Raw genomic sequence first — 17,818 nt, forward strand, 5'->3', positions numbered from 1 at the left:
GGGTGTTGGGGGTATTATATAACAACTATACAAGAGGGCAGGGATGAAATTGACTTGGATAAAGTCTTTGCATGTTTTCTTTAGGGTTTGAGCATGACGGTGGTCAGTTATGTCGGCTTTGACAATCTCTCTCGTGTTAGGTGCGGCCTTAACCACTCAGATAAGTGGTTAATGGTCCTTTTCAAACTTTAACCCGATCATAACCAGTATGTTATCGTTTTGTTTTCTGTTTAGCACACTCTACGTTACCTTAAATTCGATTTTCAGTCATAAACGTAGGATGCAATTATCTACGAAGTGGGATAAACTATGGAAGATTTTTTTAATTATTATTTTGACTTTTAAATGCATACATTAATTACTACTATATACTTATCTTGTAAAATTTAATTTTTGTAAATTTAAGAAGAGAAACAGAAATCCATTTCCTTTTCACTTTGTCTAAATTCCTTTGAATAAGTCCCTCACTCAATAGCGAATTCAAAATTCTAACCTCGAAGGGTCCCAATGTAAAAAGTTTAAAAATAATTCAAACGAAATATAGTGAAAAATTAAACAATAACACTTTTCATTTATAAATCCTGGTAAAAGCAACACTGCAAGTTTCAATTCTCTATATCTTAAAAGCTGTTCTTAGCTAGGTCATTTTAAAAATAAAAAATAAAAAATAAAAATAAAAAATAAAAAAAACCTTCTCCTCTTATGAGTACATTGATAGTTTTTCAACCTGTTACGAAGGACCAAAAAGAGGGTTTATTTTTTGTTTGGTTATAAAAATCTAAAAATTGTTCTCCATTAAGATTTTTTTCTCCATTAGCTCATCTAAATAAATGGTCAACTTAGTGGCCTCTATCACTCTTTAAACTTGTTAGCCCAGATAGTGAGGATTCATGTGTTAAAAATCCTAAACATGTGAAGCGAGCCATTTCATTTAAAGTCAAGTAGATCAAACGACGACATAGAAGCGGGAAAAAGGGGTTTCAGCATCTTCCTCGCGAAGCAATTGCTACATGCAACTCATTCAGGCCTCCTCTATGGATGTACCTATAAATTTCGACTGGGCTATAACCATATCTTGTCTAACAGAACAAACAAACTTCTTTGAGGTGTAGTTTCATCCCTCATTTTGAAACAATCAGAGGGTCCCCGGAGGACTTTCATAGGCATTTTCCCGGCGTACGGAAATGTATGTATGTATGTATGTATCAAAGGACAAATATTTTTAACGGAATTTGCCTGCAAATACAAGTAAGAGGAGCTCTTGTTCGAGAACTTTAGCTAGGTTAGCGTAGATTTATTTGCCATGTATGCTCGTTGTTTGCTTGTTTCCGTTAGGCTCTTAGATTAAACCCATTTTAATGGTTGCGATTGCATTGATTCATTGACTATTTTCAAATAAAAAAAGGAAAGTATAAATTTAGAATAATGAAAATTATATATTATGATAGCATTTTGATTTCTATCTCTTCTTATCTCTTCAAATCCGAAAATAAAACTTTGCCTTCCTACATGCTCTTGCTGATGGTGTGGAGAAGAATGAAGAAATAGGAAGAGAGTGACATGGGATTCAACTTGTTTGATTCATGGACTTCTTGTAATCTCTTCTTATTTTCTTTTCTAATCTTTAGCCATTTAAGGACAAATAAAAGATCAGATTTTAGATTACAAACACCAAAACAAATTTTATTTTAAAACACGCTTTGGAATTGGAGTGAAATGGAGGAATTACATGCATCACCACCAGAGTGTTCCAAATCAAACTAATGACCTTCACCTATCTTTAGATCAACAGTACTCATGCTTTTTTTGCTCAAATGAAGCCGACATAATCATATTTGACCCGATATAATCACGAGGCACTTAATATTTAATAAACTCTGGAGTTGTCATCAATTCATGGTTTGAAATTAAGAACAGCCACACGCTTGATGCTTGGTTAAGCAGGGCGGGCCCAGGCCCAGTGCGGCAGGGCGATCGTCCGGGGCCCAATATAATTGGGGGCACCAAAATTATTAGGGTAATATATTTATATATGTTTTCATAAGAGTATAAATTTATAAAATTTGGTTCAATGACAAAAAAATTTAACTAGAACTTGTGGTTTTGTTGTTTGAAATTAATGAGGAGGTCTGGGGTTCAAAACACTTATTTACTTTTCAATTTTTACAAATTTCTTTTCATAAGAGTATAAATATATAAAATTTGGCTAAATGATCAAGAAATTCAATTAGAATCAATGATTTTTGTTGTTTAAAATTAATGAGAGGTCCTACGTTCGAAATGTTAAGTGCATGTTTATTCTTTTCAACTTTTACGAATTTTTGTTTGGTTGTTAATTTATTTTTAATTAGTAGCTAGTAGCTATGTGAGTTGTTATTTTTAAACATTTGTTCCAATTCAAGTCTAATCTTCAATGAAGAGTAATACGTTGACAAAATTTTTAGACCAAATTTGCAAATCATATGACGTGTCATCAAAAAGTTTAATTTAGTACCCATTTATTACTTATACATATCAATTGAAGACTCAAAAACATCATTATTTTTTTAGTCCCATATTGATAAGGTTAGTAAATAAGATAAAACACCTCATGATTTATACAAAAACACTTTAAAAGTTTAGATGGAAAACAAAACTCATATTTATCTATTTGTAAACCCGGAGTTTTTTTGTTTCCTTCTCACAATACAAAATAAATTAATTTTTCTGTGTTTCTAAATTATTAAGTTTGAAGTGCTTTTTTAAGTATAATTTTATCGATGTCTTACATATGAAAACAAATATTTTTCTTATATAAAGTGAGGGCACATTTTTTGACGTCGCCTCGGACCTCAAAAATCTCTAGACCGGCCTTGTGGTTAAGTCTGACCCATTGCACGAGAAACTACACAGAACGGACTCCTTACCCACACCGAAGGGGTGTCTGAACTGAAAATCATTAATGCCATAGGACCATGCATAACATGCATGCAATAAAACTTGTCCCTAGATTCAAAGCCTGGTTAGGGTTTGTCTTAATCATTGGTTCACTCTTCTAGCAAGCCAATTTGTGCTTATCAATGAGATGTGCAGAATAAGTTGACCCTCTGACCATATTAGAGCCATTGTTGTTGGCTTTTTCTTTCTTAACAAGAATATATTTTAAACCTACTTTAATTAACTGGAGGAGATTTGAATTAGGATACAACGAGACAGGTCAGACACTGAGCAAGGTGTAACTTATACGTCTTAGTTTGTTATCTTTTAAGCGCATGATTAGGTTCGTATGCATGGTAAATCTTGCTGGTGATCCTATCATCCTAAATCATACCATGGGTGAGGAGTGTTGAATGGTTCTCAATATTCGGAGAAAACACACACAGATGTGCCGAGAATAGAATGTAACCCACGTATGTTTGAATGGTTTTAATATTTTTTCCACAATATTCATGCCTACCTTCACCGTGTTGTAGCAGCAAAAATAGTATATATTTAAGAGCGGTGTTATCTACACACCGTTCTTTTATCTTTCATATATACATTCCTCTCAATTTATGATCGTCAGCTCGAATGAATTGAAAAATATCAAAAGACAAAAATTAATAAATGATGCGTGAGAAATAAAAAGTGTGTGTAGATAGGTCTACCTTATATCTAACCCACCAATTTTTTAATTAAACAAAAAGGTTAGTCCTCAAATTAGCATTTGACTTTTAATTTGTAAATTATTGCTAGATATGATACAATGAACCACATGTTAATTAAATGTCACTTCGAGCTGCTTAGTAGTTGGCTCCTTGTTTTCCCACCGATTCGTACTCTCAGTTAGTTTCTTCAACAAATACTCTATTGACTTTTCCTTTTCATGGCAAACGTACATGCATAGTATGATATAACGCACAAACATGAATAGAATAAGAAAGGAGTGTAACCAAATATAAAGTATAAATGAAAAACTAGGGTTTTAAAGAAATGGGAAGAAAGACTATGTATGTACCTTTTTCAATTAATGCTAGGGAGATTTTTTTTTTTTTGTCAAAGAGCACATAGTATTAAATACGAATTGAAATGTTTACATCAGACGCAAGAGTGTTGAACAACCACTCAGGCTCAAAATCATCCCAGGAATACGCACCCCCCATACGGGTGACATAAGCTGCCACAAGATGCGCGGCCTCATTACAGGCACGAGGAGTGTAACTAATCGTCAAAGAAACTACTTGTTGCTGAAGAAGATTAATATCCCACAAAATAGCGTCCATAGTTGCATCAGGTTGCAACTTTCCATGAACCATATCCACAAGAACCTTTGAATCCGTTTCCACATGAACACTATGAAAACCCCTATCCACCGCAGCCATTACAGCCAGCCGAAGAGCCTCGGCTTCCGCCATAAAGCTAGAACCGCAGAACACCTTCCCCACACCGCCAGCACCTTTAAATATACCTGCAAAATCTCTAGCAACCCACCCATATCCTCCCACACTAGTACGATTGCACCAGGCACCATCACAATTTATTTTTATCGTCCCAAACGGAGGCTTTACCCACCCATTCGCAATTGTGCCATCCCCAATGCACCCAGAACTATTGTCCGAGGAAAAATCCTCATCACTTTCCACAATCTCCATCCATTACTGCCGTAGTAACTGTAGCGCCACAGTAGGTTCCACCACAACCTTCTCAAACACCACACTATTACGGCACTTCCAAATTCGCCATAAACCACACACTACCCAATGCATAAACGTACAAGCCTCATCCAACTTGCCATATTTCGTACACAACCAAGTCCAACACTGCATAAAATCGTCACCCACCACCACGTTCACATCTAATTGAATCGGAGAACCAAACCAAAAGACACGAGCAAAAGAACATCTGAAAAAAAGGTGAACCTGTGTTTCCTCCTCACAAGCACAAAACGGGCAATCCGTACTCAATCTAACCCCTTGCCTTTGCAAATTAGTGCAGACAGCAAGGATATTCCGACATCCTCTCCATATGAAATGGCGGAGTTTAGGGGGAACCTTCAAACTCCAGAGATCCCGCCAGACCAAAGCCAGAGTATCATTCGTACTAGATTGCCCACCTCCTTTCCTCCCCAGTTCACCATTCCTGTTCATCTCTTGGGCTACCAAATATCCGGACTGCACCGAATAGACTCCATTACGGGTATAATGCCAAATGATACGATCAACACACCCCAATCGACTCAACGGCATGCTCAGAATAAGCTGTGCTTCATCACCAGTAAAACACCTTTGAACGATCTCACGTTCCCAAGTTCCATCAACGGACACCAAGTCCGCAACCATCTGAGGCATTTCTGGATGTCTTGATAAAGGCCGAAAAGTTCTTGGTGTGGGCAACCAAGGATCCACAATAACCTGAATATTGAGCCCATCACTAACCCGCCATCTAATACCCGACTTCAAAATTTTCCGCCCTTGTAAAATGCCCTTCCAACCCCAAGAAGTTCCACGTCCCACTGATGCCTCAAGGAAAGATGACGTAGGATAATACTTAGCTTTAAGTACTTTAGCCAACAGAGACTCCGGAGCACAGATCAATCTCCATCCAATCTTAGCCAACATTGCTAAATTAAACTCAATAATGTCCTTAAAGCCAAGACCCCCAGAGATCTTCCTTTGCGCCACCTTTTTCCAAGCAAGCCAATGAACACTTTTTTTCGTCTTCTGGTCCCTTCACAAAAAACGCGCTATAGTTTGCTCTATTTCCTTTGCCAATTGAATAGGCAGTTGAAAACATGACATAGTATAAATAGGTAAAGCCGCCGCAACACTTTTAATTAGCACCTCCTTACCTGCGACCGATAAAAATTGTTCTGCCCAGCCATTAATTCGTTCATCCAATTTATTCCGAACTTCTTCAAACACCTTTTTCTTCGACGCTCCAAAATCAGCTTGTATACCTAAATATTTCCCAAATCCTTCCTGATGTTTAATCCCCAAAATCTGGGGTAGAGTAGATTTCAGCCCCGTTGAACACCCCACACTAAAATGTACCGAGCTCTTATCTAGATTAATGAATTGTCCGGAGCCCTCAGCATACCGTTGGAGCAAATATTTCACATTATACGCCTTATTCTCTGTAGCTCGACAAAATAAAACTGAATCATCAGCAAAAAAAACATGTGACAAAGGCTCAGCCGAAGGAGTTACTGCCATACCTCGAATGCAACCCCTCCTCTCATCATTATGGATTAGAGCGGAAAAACCTTCGGCACATATAAGGAATAAAAAAGGTGATAATGGTCACCTTGCCGAATGCCTCTCCTAGGCGTTATATAACCTGTTATCTCTCCATTCATCACCACGCTATAAGACACAGTTTGAACACACTCCATCACCCAGTTGCAAAACACATCTCCAAAACCCAACTTATGCATCATAGCATTCAAAAAAGACCATTCAACCCGATCGTAGGCTTTTGCCATATCCAGTTTGAGCGCCATAAAATCCAAACCCTCCTCATTCTCATGTTGCATAGAGTGTAGAAGTTCATGTACTACTAAAATATTATCAGAAATTTGCCTTCCAGCCACAAACGCTGATTGATTAGGACTGATAACTTTAGGGAGAACCTTTTTTAGTCTATTCGTAAGTACTTTAGAAATTACTTTATACACCACATTGCACAGCGAAATCGGCCGAAAATGAGACATCTTCGTGGGATGATCCACTTTAGGAATAAGCACAATATTAGTGTGATTCAAATCCTTCAACATTCTGCCTGAACAAAAAAAAGATTTCACCATACCAATAACAACGCCCCCAACCGTCTCCCAATGATGTTGATAAAAACCTGCATTGAAACCGTCCGGACCCGGTGATTTTGTTGGATGCATTTGATAAACAGCTGTTTCGATCTCCACATCAGTCACTGGGCCACCAAGTAGACAATTATCCCGCTCATCCACCCTAATCGGTACGCAATGTAGGATCTCACCGAAAGTGGTGGGTGTATCCATGGTGAATAGAGTTGAAAAATACTCAACGACAATACCATGGATTCTACTCCTATCCGTACACCAAACCCCATTCTCTTCTTCCAGTCCTCGGATGGTATTCCGTCTTCGTCGCTTCAAGGTTTGAGCATGAAAGAACCGAGTGTTTTTATCACCCTCACGCAACCATTGCACTCTTGACTTCGTACGCCAATAAATTTCTTCCCTTTTAATGGCTCGTGAAAGTTCCTCTTCCAAACCACGAATTTTAAAACCATCAAACACCGGTTGTTGATACGCCTCACGAAGAACTGCCTTTAACTTACAAATTTCCTTTTGTTCATTCCGTGCCTCTTTTTTCTGCCATGTCAATAGCCCATACCTAACTCGTCGAAGACTATGCAAAATGTTAAGAGCATGGGATCCACCATAAGTATTCCCCCAGCAAGCCCTCACAATCTCATCACATTTAGGATCCAAATTCCAACGTGGATCATACATAAAACGTTTCGTGCGTCTAGGTTGGTCCACCTCCGTAGACAACACGAGCATGGCATGATCCGATCCCTCCAACACCACATGTTTCACCACGGTTTGCTGATAAGACTGAATCCAATCATGAGTGGCCAACGCGCGATCCAATCGTTCCTGAATAAACCCCTCATCCCTTCTATTACGCCATGTATACGGATACCCTACAAAACCCAAGTCTAGCAACTTTGTTTGAGCCACAAAAGTCCGAAAGGTTCTCATACTTGACACAGTTCTTCCATTCCCCCCAATCTTCTCAGATTCTAATAGTAAATCATTAAAATCCCCCATTACTAGACATGGCTCCCCAAGGCTTGCTAACCGTGTCCTTAATACCTCAAACTGTTGTGCCCGAGTGCATGCAACCGTACTCGCATACACAACCACCAATCGCCACCTCAAATTCCTTACCCCATCCGCAATTAAAACTTCAATGAAGAACTCCCCATATTTTACCAAAACCACATCTTTCGCATCCTTCCAAAAAAAAAAAAAAACCACCAGCAATCCCCCTAGGCTCAATAGCATGCATACACGACATGCCGAGCCTTCGCTTTAGAAAACGGAACCGCCGACTATTATTCTTAGTTTCTAATAAAGCCACTACCTCGGGAGAGTGGAGCCGATTCTGCTCCACAAGATTGGTAACTGTCAGGTCCCTCCCAATACCCTGACAGTTCCAACATATGAGTTTCATTGCGATCGCGAAGACCCCACGCAGGTAGCCTCCGCTTGGTCCAGAATAGACCATTGTATCTTGTGCCCACGAGTGAAACCATCATCCAAAACCGCCAAATCATCTTCCTCATCCTCACGGCCCCTTTTTCTCCTTTCCTTAGAAATAGCCTCAATGATGGGAAGGAGATTAAACGGGTCCGAGTCTTGTGAAGCAATTTATTGGCCAACAGCCCCCTCAATACCAGATATTCCAGGTGCCCAGGCAAGCCCCTCTTCAACCACTTCCATGATTGGGATATTTAGATCAATAACCTTACTTTGTTGCAGCGTTGACGGATTCACACTAAGACCCGCCCCCACTTCCGGATGATATAACAACTCTATTGGCCCCGCACCCGGAGCAACACACCCTCCTGGACCAATAAGCCCAGCATCAAAGGCTTTCTCCCGCTCAAGCCGTTGTCTCTCCTTCTCCTCGACATCCATCGCACGATGTCCACTTGACCTCCCCCCAATTGACCTATCCAGATATCGATCAGTAGATGAAGAGGAAGATACACTCCTCCCCCGTTGTCCCCGCTGTCCACCTCTTTTTAACCCAAGGCAATTTCCTCTCAAATCATAGTCAGCGTCAAGGCCCTTAAACGCTACTAATTCCCCCACCTCAACTTCGGAAACCCCATCGCCCATTCGTTCCTCTTTACACCATCGAGTGACATGGCCCACCTTACCACAAATGAGACAATAGCTCGGGAGCCCCTCATACCGAAAATCCACCCACACTGTTTCATCATCAGGGAAAACAACCTTTGTTCCCCGCATAAGCGATTCCCTCACATCAAAAGTAATTTTCACACGTAGAAATCTCCCAATACAATCCCTACCATCATCCCTATCCACCTTGACAACAGTACCAAGCACCCCTCCAATTGCCTGCGCCACAGCTTCCGTCATATTAAGCGGTGGGACATTATGAAACTGCACCCACATTGTTACCAAATGCAATGGATCATTCCACCGCCCATGCTTAGCCGGATCTGCAACTAACACCAGATCCTCCCGGAACAACCATGGCGTTTCTGACTCTAACACACGGTATATGTCTCGCCGACCCACAAACCTAGCCATGAAACGTGCCCCACCCAAAGCCCTAATGGAAACACCCTCTCTTCCTCGCCACAAACTCGTAAACTGGTCGACAAAAGCATTATCATTGATAGGTTTCACTGTGAAGACCTTCGCAACAACACTGTAGTGAAACCCTAATAATGCACCTTCCACATCCTTTTTCCCAATCTTTACCCCACCCTTCTCCCTTTCCGAAAGAGACAAACTGCTATCAAACTTCGTGACCAAACCCTTCATGCTCTGCAATCTGATCTACACCGAACGCTGTTAACCACACCAGAGCCCGTCGTCGATCTTTGAGTGCACTTCAGTCACACCGCACAACAACCCGCTAATCAGTCACAGTCATCCAATGTTGTTTAACGTAACACCCTACCACACGCCGCCACAGTCTAGGGTTTTCACACGAAAGTGTTTATTCCGACTTTCGCGAACAAAAACCTCCTTACGAGGCACGTACGTGGTATATGCTTACAATGCTAGGGAGATTAAATTTATAGACAAAATTTGCAAACTAATTAATGTGTTACTAATAAAAATGAACACGTTCATAAACGTTTAAGTAATAACCTAATCATCAACTTCCATGTTATTTAGTTTACAAAATTTTATCTACAAATTTATTCTCCTTAACATTACTATTATATTTTAAAAGAAAATGAACCATGACATAAAAAATAAGGCACAACTTAACTCAATAAATGTGCCAAACTTGCAACATTATATTCACTTTTTTATGTGTCCACCTGTCAAGATGATGGTTACACAATCCGTGTTGAAGATTTAAGATAAGATTATACATGAAATATACAACTGCTCTTTCATTCTTTCTTCCTTGAAGATGTGCTCCTTCCTATGTGCTAATTATATTGAAACGCATTATTTAATCGTGGAACGCTATGATTGCATTATAATATCTGACTTGATTTAAAAACAGGCAAATTGTAGAAACATATTACGCACAATTGAGTCGTGTAGCCAAGGACAAAAGTTCCCTTTAACTTGCCCAATATACATTTGTTTTCTAATACAACGATACTAAAGATAGGAGGTCGTGCCAACTCAAATAATGGCACTTTTGAACTTGTAATTAGTAAACCACGATAAGTGGCCAAATAAAAAAATATGGTAGACTTTCAAGTTACGTATGCTCAATGGTCTTTGGGTCGGGGAACGAAACTGGTAAAAACATCGGTGATTATCTAGTTGAAAGCTTTGGAAAAACATGTGTTATTGTAGCTAGGTAGGGGTACCGATTACTATACCAAATATTTGGTACAATAAAATCTATTACCATTACCGTACCAAATATCGGTATACCAAATAGTTTGGTTGGTATGGTATGCCAATGGTAATTGCCACTTTGTTTTAGGCTACTTAGTTTGGCCAAAATCTAATATTTTTCTAACCTAATTCAAGGCCCAGAAAATATACACAGTTAATGTACTGGTCTTTACAAGTCAATGAAAACCATGAAAACATAAACATGGTAATGAAGCTTTATAGTTTCAAGTGAGATTAACACAAAACTAACAAAACTGCTGCTGCTGATCAATGGACAGCAGCAGGCAGCAGTATCTTCAACCTCGAGTTTCGACATATATCCAGTTATATAAATGTAAACAAAAGCTACAAAGCTAGCCTAGTACTACTCACTAAATAATTCAACTGCACATCATCATCAATGTTTCTTTTGCTGCACTTTGCAAAAAATAAGCATAATAATACTGCTGTGGAACCAAAAATAATCAAAAGGCGACACGTGGATTTTTGGGTGAAGATGACAAATTTACCCTTGAGGCATACCGGGTTTCCTACACGCGAGCAGTGGAGAATCATCCATCAACCAAATCAGGAGTACCCAAAATAGGTAACAAGTTCAAATTTGTCTCATCCATCCTCATTCCATAACCTCCCAAAACCTCCCAAAACATTTCTTTTATTACGATAATTAACCAATTAATATATTTATACCTAATTAATATATTAATTGTTGCTAAATTGAATCACCAAGGCCACACTCCCCTATAAAAGCCCTATTCTCTTCTCCAAAAGACACCTCTTATTCACTTGCTAAAATTCTCCAAAATTCTCAAACACCTTCTCTCTAAATTCTAATTTTGGCATCGGAGGTTCTTCGGCCAAAGTCCCCCCTCATTCATCGTGGACGCGTGAGGCTCTTGGCCTTGACCTAAGGTGTAAATTGTTTTGTAGGTGCAATCTTGTCCAAGATCAAGAGGAAGAAATTTGCATCCACAACTGCTACATAACTACTTCTGCTACTTACCATGACATGTGAGATCCACAGTATCACTATAACACGTGTTCCCAATCCATAGAAGTTACAAGCCAAATCAAATAAAAGTTAAGTGTGCAAACTAAATGAAAATTGAAAATTCGAATAAAAGTTAACATTTCGAACTAAATCAACTTAAAACTTTAAAAAGTAAAAATGCATTGATCAATTCTTCAAGCTTTGAGATATAGATGCATTTGGCGGAGGCATTGAACTTGTAGAAGATTGAGGTTGAGCTTGTGTCAAGCCTACATTACAAAGTACACACACGCGCACACACACACACACACACACACACACACACACACACACATATATATATATATATATATATATATATATCAGGGAGCTTAAGGGGAGGGATCCCCATTTTTTCAAAAAAAATGGGGACACGCTCCCCACCGTTAGATTGACTTTAATGAAATTGTGTGGTTGAGATTAAAACACAGGCCATAGAATCTCAACCACAAGATTTCATTTAATTCAAATCCAACGGTGGGGAGCATGTCCCCATTTTTTTAAAAAAATGGGGATCCCTCCCCTTAAGCAATTCCATATATATATATATATATATATTAACAAGATTTAGAATACGAATTAAAGTTGGTAGGTATGGTATACCACCAGTACTGGTTTTGAATACCAGTACCGTACCGAAACAGTATGGTATAGTACAAATTTTTGGTACAAATTTGGTATGGTATGGTTGGTAGGGCGGTTGGTATGGTAGTTTGGTAAATATTTTCACCCCTATAGTCAGGAATGGGTTGAAATGCCTTTAGCCTTTCCGGACCACATTGAGGATTAGTCCTACTCTTTGAGGTGTGTAATATCTCAGACTTCGGTACAACAACAACAATAACAAAACCTTTTCCCACTAAGTGGGGTCGGCTATATGAATCCTAGAATGCCATTGCGCTCAATTCTCTGTCATTTCCTTCGTTAGATCCAAGTACTCTAAGTCTTTTCTTAGAGTCTCTTCCAAAGTTTTCCTATGTCTTCCTCTACCCCTTCGACCTGGACCTTTGTCCCGTAGTCGCAACTTCTAACTGGAGCGTCAGTAGGTCTTCTTTGCACATGTCCAAACCACCGTAACCGATTTTCTCTCATCTTTCCTTCAATTTCGGCTACTCTTACTTTACCTCGGATATCTTCATTCCTAATCTTATCATTTCTCCTGTGCCCACACATCCAATGAAGTATCCTCATCTCCGTTACACCCATTTTATGTATGTGTTGATGCTTCACTGCCTAACATTCCGTGTCATACAGAATCGCTAAACTTATTGTCATCCTATAAAATTTTCTCTTGAGCTTCAGTGGCATACGACGGTCACACAACATGCCACATGCACTCTTCCACTTCATCCATCCAGCTTGTATTCTATGGTTGAAGTCTCCATCTAATTCTCCGTTCTTTTGCAAGATAGATCCTAGGTAGGGAAAGCGGTCGCTCTTTGGTACTTCCTGATCTCTGATCCTCACCCCTAACTCATTTTGGCCTCCATTTGCACTGAACTTGCACTCCATATATTATGTCTTTGATCAGCTTAGGCAAAGACCTTTAGGGTGCGTTTGTTGCACCGGACTATCTCGGACTGGACTAGCTTCAGGGACTAAGCTGGACTGGCTTAGACTAGACTAAGCTGGACTGATTTAGTGAAGCGTTTGGTGCAGTGTCGGATTAAAAAACAGGACTAATATATTTTATTATTAAATTTATATTTACAATATTTTATCATTAATTTAATCTATATATACTAATATTTTATTATTAAATTATCATTTTCCTTTTATCTTCTCTCATTGTTTTGTCCGCCAGCTCTCCCCTCTCATTTTCTCTGCCATTTCATCTCCTTTCTAGAACATCTTCCTCTCTCTTTTTTTTTTCGCCCATTGCATCCCTCCCCTCTCCTCTTTCTCTACCATTTCATCTTCCTCTCTCTTTTTTTTGTCCACCCAAATCTTCCTCGGACTCCAAATCTGCCTTGCCCTGCACCAGCGACTCCACCTGCTGCTGGCAGAGAATTCAACGACTTGAGGTTCTGGTGCTTCTCGGATAGCTCGTCCATGGCGATGGTGGCGGCAGGAAATATGGGATTGGGGATTTTTTTGTGGGTGATGGTTGGTGGTGGGAAATTTGAGATGGGGGATTTTTTGTGGTTGATGTTGGTGGTGGAAGAACCCTCGCAGGGAGGAGGAAGAAGCCCAGAACTCACAGAAGGGCTCGCAGGGAAGTGAATCAAGCAGACGAAGAGAGATGCCGTCGAAATCGAGGTCGATGAGGTGAATCAAGCATAACGAAGCGAAGTTCCTAGCTAATCCCGTGGGTTTTGGGGGGACTCGTGAAGACCGGCTAGCATGCCTCACAGGGACTCGTAGTCGAGGCGAGTCCCATTTATTTTAGTCCCACAACCTACCAAACGTAGGATTATAGTCCTACTTAAGGTAGTCCAAGCCAATCCCTCCTAAGGAGGTGTAACAAACGTGCCCTTAGATTCTAACACTTCTCTCCAAAGGTTAAGCTTCGCATTTACCCCTTCCTGAGTTTCATCTATCAACACTATATCGTCTGCGAAAAGCATACACCAAGGAATATCATCTTGAATTTGTCCCGTTAACTCATCCATTACCGATGCAATTCTTCACCCTCCCCCGTCTAATAGGATCAAAGTACTTATTTTGTGTGTCATGTATAAATTTGATAGGAGCATATGCTTCCCAACAACTTTGAGTGGAGTCGTTCAAAAAGAAATTTCGATGACCCCCTTGCTCATTTAAAACTGCATCCGGGTGCCAATGGAGATACAGTGACCCTTGCTCACTTATCACTATATTCGGGCCACACAGCGCGCCACTTACGGGTGACGCCCTAGTTTTAGCGTGATTTTGTTCTAGATTCATTTTCATAAGGATTCAACATAACCTATGAGAGCCGGCTGTCGACTACCTGATGCCCTCCCCCTTCTCCTTTATCCGGGCTTGGGACCCTCAATGTAAGATAAACTTACACAGGCGGAGTTAATATCTCAGACTTAGGTAAAAAAAAAATCTTAATTAATCAGTAGTAGTTGGTCTAAGATGTCCCACATACATATGAAAAGACCACTAAACCGTAATTCTAGTGACTTTATAATTGTTTTTGTTTTTTTATGAAAAATCAACTTTATTAAACTCAAACTTCATATACATCAACAACTAAGAGGGGTTAATGCTTGGCGTCTCCTCCTCCACCCAAGAGAAAAACTTTTGCAACAAAAATTCGGCAAACTCATGAGGTATGCAATATATATCTACATATAGAGCCTTTATCTAAATGGTCTCCATTTTTTTGGTAAAAATAACGACTAGCTGTGGAGCCTATTATACATCAAACTTTAATGATCTAGATGACCTATTTTTTAAGTCTTCATGCATAGATCATTTTTGAAAAAAAAAATCAATTCAATCTGAAACCATTTACTCATGATCGTCATGATGAAATTTTAATGTTTCTTAGAACATAGTGTTCGTCAATTTCTTTAAACTCAGTTAGATGCCTTAAACATTTTCGATTCAGCTAATATTTTGCAAGGATAATCTGCAAAGTGCAACTTGAAAAATAAACGGTTCGGATCATTGAAATTCAATGCGGTGCAGGCCTCACAACTAATCCTCATTTTGATCAAAAAGTGGGAATCCCTTTGGATAAAAGACCTATATATATGCAGAGAATTTCAAATAGAGTAATGATGCGTAAATTAACTTAACACACAAATTAAACCCTCTTGTTGACAATTGTAGTATGGATAAGTAGGGATCGTTCTGGACCGGGGATTAGGAGGGATTGCTAATCTACTTCTAAACTGACTCAAATAACTAAAAACAAGTTACAAACACTTAACAAGACTCAAAGAATGCAAAACTAAATTTTAAAACACTAAAACATACCAAAAGACTCAAAACAGCACAAAAACACTCAAAACTGCTTTAAAAACACTTTCTGGGCAGTTTTGAACTCTAACACTAATTTGGACGAAATTTGGGTTTCTAAAGGCTCAAAACACTTAAAAACACAATCTAAGACAGGTTCTAACTAATATGACTTAACAAAGTAAAGGGGGTTTGGTTTTGGACGAAAATAAGTAAATTAAAACAAGAACAATTTAAACAGATTCTTAAGCAAATTTAGGTGAATTGACGAGATATGGGGTAACTAGAGGGTTCTTCTCCACACATGACACACTTGCATTCAAATTGATTTCCAATTGCTTCTCTCAATAAGTCATGAAACTCAATACTCCAGGTTAACTGTGACAGCACTTTTTTAACCTTCAAGTTCTCCTTAAGTTAATGAATTGGATGGGAAAGCACATACAACAATTCAAAGCATTCTCTAAAAGTCCCCTACATGAAAAGCACAATAAAGGTACAATCAAAGATCATTAAGTTTCATGAAAACTATAAGCATTGACAAGGCAATTGTAACTATGAAAAGCATGAAACTTTTGCCAAGAATTCACTTAACACGATCGTTTATAAGCGACCTCCACTACTTGCAAACATAAGTTTGTAACTATTAGGTGAAACTCCCTTATATTTTAGCTTCAAATCCTTGCATGAAAACTAAGTGTGCACTCTTAATAAACATACAAGAATAAGTTATCAATCAAACGGTTAAGCAAATTGAATTCACAACTTATGAAATAACAACTGAAGGTAATCAATTCATAATGCAAGTATAATCATGGTATTGAATAGCCCCCTCGCCAAGAGGGGCGTAGTTCCTCATGTTCGCAAAACAAAGATACATAAACTTAAACATTGAAAACAAAAGAAAGATTACACCTAGAAACGCTCCAACAATCCAACGTCTTGAATGGCAAGCACGTCCAAGGGTCTCCTTCTTTCTTCTTTGCTGCGACACAAGGGTGTTTAGTGATGATTTGTGGTGAATTGTGGTGGTGGATGGATGTAGGTAGGTTATGGTGAAGGATGGAATGCTTAGAATGGTCAGCAAGGGCCTTTATTTATAGGGGAAGGAAGGGCTACGAATTTGAAGTGGTTTTAGGGAAGGATTTATGTAGGAAAAGGAATGTGATTTTGGGTCAGAAAATAGGCAAGAAAGGTGCAGGAATTAAAGAGAAAAGGAAAGGGAAATTCGGCAGAATTTGTAGGACAGATTTAGGAATGTGTTTTGAGGCACAAAATAGGTAAGAATAGATGTAAGGTGTGGCATAGGGTTTTAGGGAAAAGGAAATACGTTTTAGGACATAAAATAGGAAGGAGAATCTCTCCCTTGTGCAGCAAGGGATGGAACAAAACAGGAATGTGGTTTAGGTGTAGAAAATAGGAAAGAAAGGTTGTGTCTTGTGCAACAAAGAACTAGAAATTAAAGGGATAGTGCGGCAATATCTAGGGTAAGTTCTAGGACTTCTAGAAACATGTAATTAGGCAACCTAACATGTTTTGAAACCCTTTTGTGGCAGGAACATAGGTGAGGAAGGATTAGGAAACTTCCAAGCCAAGAATAGAAACTTTCAAGAATGGAAACCTCTAAGAATAGAAACTTTGATTTCCAATTATGAACTCTTTGTTCTTCATTTTCATTTCTTCATTTCATTATTCATTCCTAGCCTCCTTTGATCTTCAATTTCGTCCATCCACCTTGCTCCAAGCATAAGCTATCCATTCCATGCCCAAAACTGCTCCAAAAGGCTCCAAAATGCATATGTTTGCATTCTTTGTCCTTAAAACCTGAAATTGCACGAAAATAGCTTAAAATACTAAAATTACTAAGTACTAGCAACATAAATGCAAGGAAACAAGCTAATTAAGTCGAATAAATATGCTCCTATCAAGTAACTAGGATGATATTGAATTTTACCTGATAGATGACTATGTCGGAATAACTGGTTGTGGATTAATGGGGAATTCCTCGAGCAGCCGCTTAAAGATTCTCTGCTAGTTCAATTCATTCCACCATTTGATTGACCTGACTCTGGAAACTTCTTCATCGTTGACTTTGTAACCCCATTTCAAAATTCGTGGAACTTTGTATTTGGCCATGAAAAGGAGGAGAGAGATTTTTTCACTATTTTTTTCTCTGTTAAAACATGAACGAAAATGTTTGACTCTTTGCATTAATGTTTATGGGATGATTGATTGTCAGGCCATGAGCTGACCACCGCTTGGGAAACCAAGCTGGAAAGTTTGGCCTGAATCTTTTGTCCAAATTAATAAACCAAGAGTAACTA

The 17,818-nt window shown here is 38.9% G+C and overlaps 1 protein-coding gene across 1 annotated transcript; it reads right to left on the reverse strand.

Annotated features, from left to right (window-relative positions):
• Positions 1–4,031: 4,031 nt before the first annotated feature.
• Positions 4,032–4,610, reverse strand: LOC139189496 (uncharacterized). Its single transcript, XM_070808454.1, has one exon. It carries the CDS (start codon positions 4,608–4,610, stop codon positions 4,032–4,034), a length of 579 nt encoding a protein of 192 aa, XP_070664555.1.
• Positions 4,611–17,818: the final 13,208 nt, after the last annotated feature.

The sequence above is a fragment of the Malus domestica genome, chromosome 11, assembly GCF_042453785.1.
Source record: "Malus domestica chromosome 11, GDT2T_hap1".
NCBI lineage: Eukaryota > Viridiplantae > Streptophyta > Magnoliopsida > Rosales > Rosaceae > Malus > Malus domestica.